General features: G+C 70.2%; 1 protein-coding gene across 1 annotated transcript; it reads left to right on the top strand.

Annotated features, from left to right (window-relative positions):
• Window positions 1-588: 588 nt before the first annotated feature.
• On the top strand, window positions 589-1,518 carry EMIHUDRAFT_236443 (hypothetical protein; the record flags this gene model as incomplete). The annotated part of the gene is made up of 2 exons (XM_005779151.1): window positions 589-1,335; window positions 1,453-1,518. Coding segments are annotated over 2 exons (813 nt in total), but the record flags the coding sequence as incomplete, so codon positions are not given.
• Window positions 1,519-1,580: the final 62 nt, after the last annotated feature.

Consider the following 1,580-nt stretch of genomic DNA (forward strand, 5'->3'; position numbering starts at 1 on the left):
CCGGGCAGAGAGAGGTCGTCGACCTCTGGATCCGGGTCGCCCTGTTTCCAAACACAGCATGGATCCCCGAGCTCAAGCCCGTTGGTCCGGTTGTCTCCGTCCGAGTCCCTCTCGCAGAGCCAGCGCGTCCAAGTGCGATCGGCATAGACCTCTCGCGCGAAGTCTTCTGCGAACTTGTTTTGGTTACCGACCCCCCCCCTGCCCGACTTTGCGTGGCCGACGGAGTCTCGCGAGTAGCCGAGTTCTGCATGGACCGCGTCCGCCAGCGGTTTGCCGTTGGGGATCCTCGCCAGGTAGATTTCTTCCGCTCGGGCGAGGGGAAGGAGGAGGGCGAGGAGCCGGGCTACAACCATGACGGTAGACACGGTTGAGACTTGCTGTAAGACCGCTAGAACGGCGGCTCAGGCGGCTCGGCGGCGTGCAGTCGGCGGCGTTGAGCTGCAAAATCGGTCAAAGAAATCTCGTGCAAGAAAAAGACGCCCCCGCAACATGATTGGAAGCTGGCGAGCAATCTGCCGACGCCGAGCCCCCCGACAGCTTGGGAACTCTTCACAACCTCCTCTCATCGACCACCACATCTTCAAACCAATGCTCGGCCTCTCGCTGTACGCTCTCGCGGCCGACCCGCCCCCCTTCCACCCCGTCTCCATCCCCCACTCGGGCCTCGTCGACGGCAGCTCGTCGACGGCGCTCATCTCGGCGCTCGCCTCGTCGGGGGTCGTTGCCATCAAGGGCATCCCGGGCTACGCGGCCCTCCGCTCGGACATCCTCGCGGCGACCCCGGCGTGTGCGGCGACGCCCGCCGCCGCCGCGCACACCTTCCCCGACGGCACCACCCGCCGCACGCTCGCCACGCACAGCCTTCCGGGCGCGGGCGGGGTGCAGCCCCTCGCCTCGGCCGAGGGGGAGTGCGCCGCGTTTGAGCGCGCGGCCGCGCCCTTCCGCGCGCTGGTGGCGGCCGCGACCAACCTCTTCGCCGAGCGCCTCTCCTCCTCCCTCCGCGCGCGCGCGCCCCTCCTCGTCGCGGAAGACGGGACCGAGTTCAACTCTCTGCACGACGTGTCGACGGCGGGCGAGCACCTCGAGCACTTCCACGCCTACACGCGGGCGACTCCCTCCTCGCACGGCCCCGCCTCTCCCCCGACCATCGACCTCCACACCGACCAAGGCATCTTCATCGCCTTCACGCCCGCGCTGATGGTCTCCGCCACAGGGGAGCCGGACGCGGCTGCAGACGCGGGCCGCTTCGAGGTCGGGCTGGCGGACGGGTCGCGCGCGGAGGCGCACTTCGACCCCGACTCGCTCGTCTTCCTCCTCGGCGACGGCATCCACCAGGTCCTCCCCAAGGACGCGGCTCCGCGCCTGCGCGCGGCGCCGCACGCGCTGTCCGCCCCGCCGACCGGGGCCGGGGGGGCGCGGGCGTGGTACGGGCGGATGGTGCTGCCGCCCAAGGAGGCGGTGATCCCCGCCTCCCTCTCCGAGAACCGCAAGACCTTCGGAACCCTGCGCGCCATCATGGTGGAGGCGACCTTGGGCGGCGTCGAGGACCCAGAGGCGACGGCTCACCGGACCCCCCCCCC

Source organism: Emiliania huxleyi (assembly GCF_000372725.1).
Source record: "Emiliania huxleyi CCMP1516 unplaced genomic scaffold EMIHUscaffold_235, whole genome shotgun sequence".
Taxonomy (NCBI): Eukaryota; Haptophyta; order Isochrysidales; family Noelaerhabdaceae; genus Emiliania; species Emiliania huxleyi.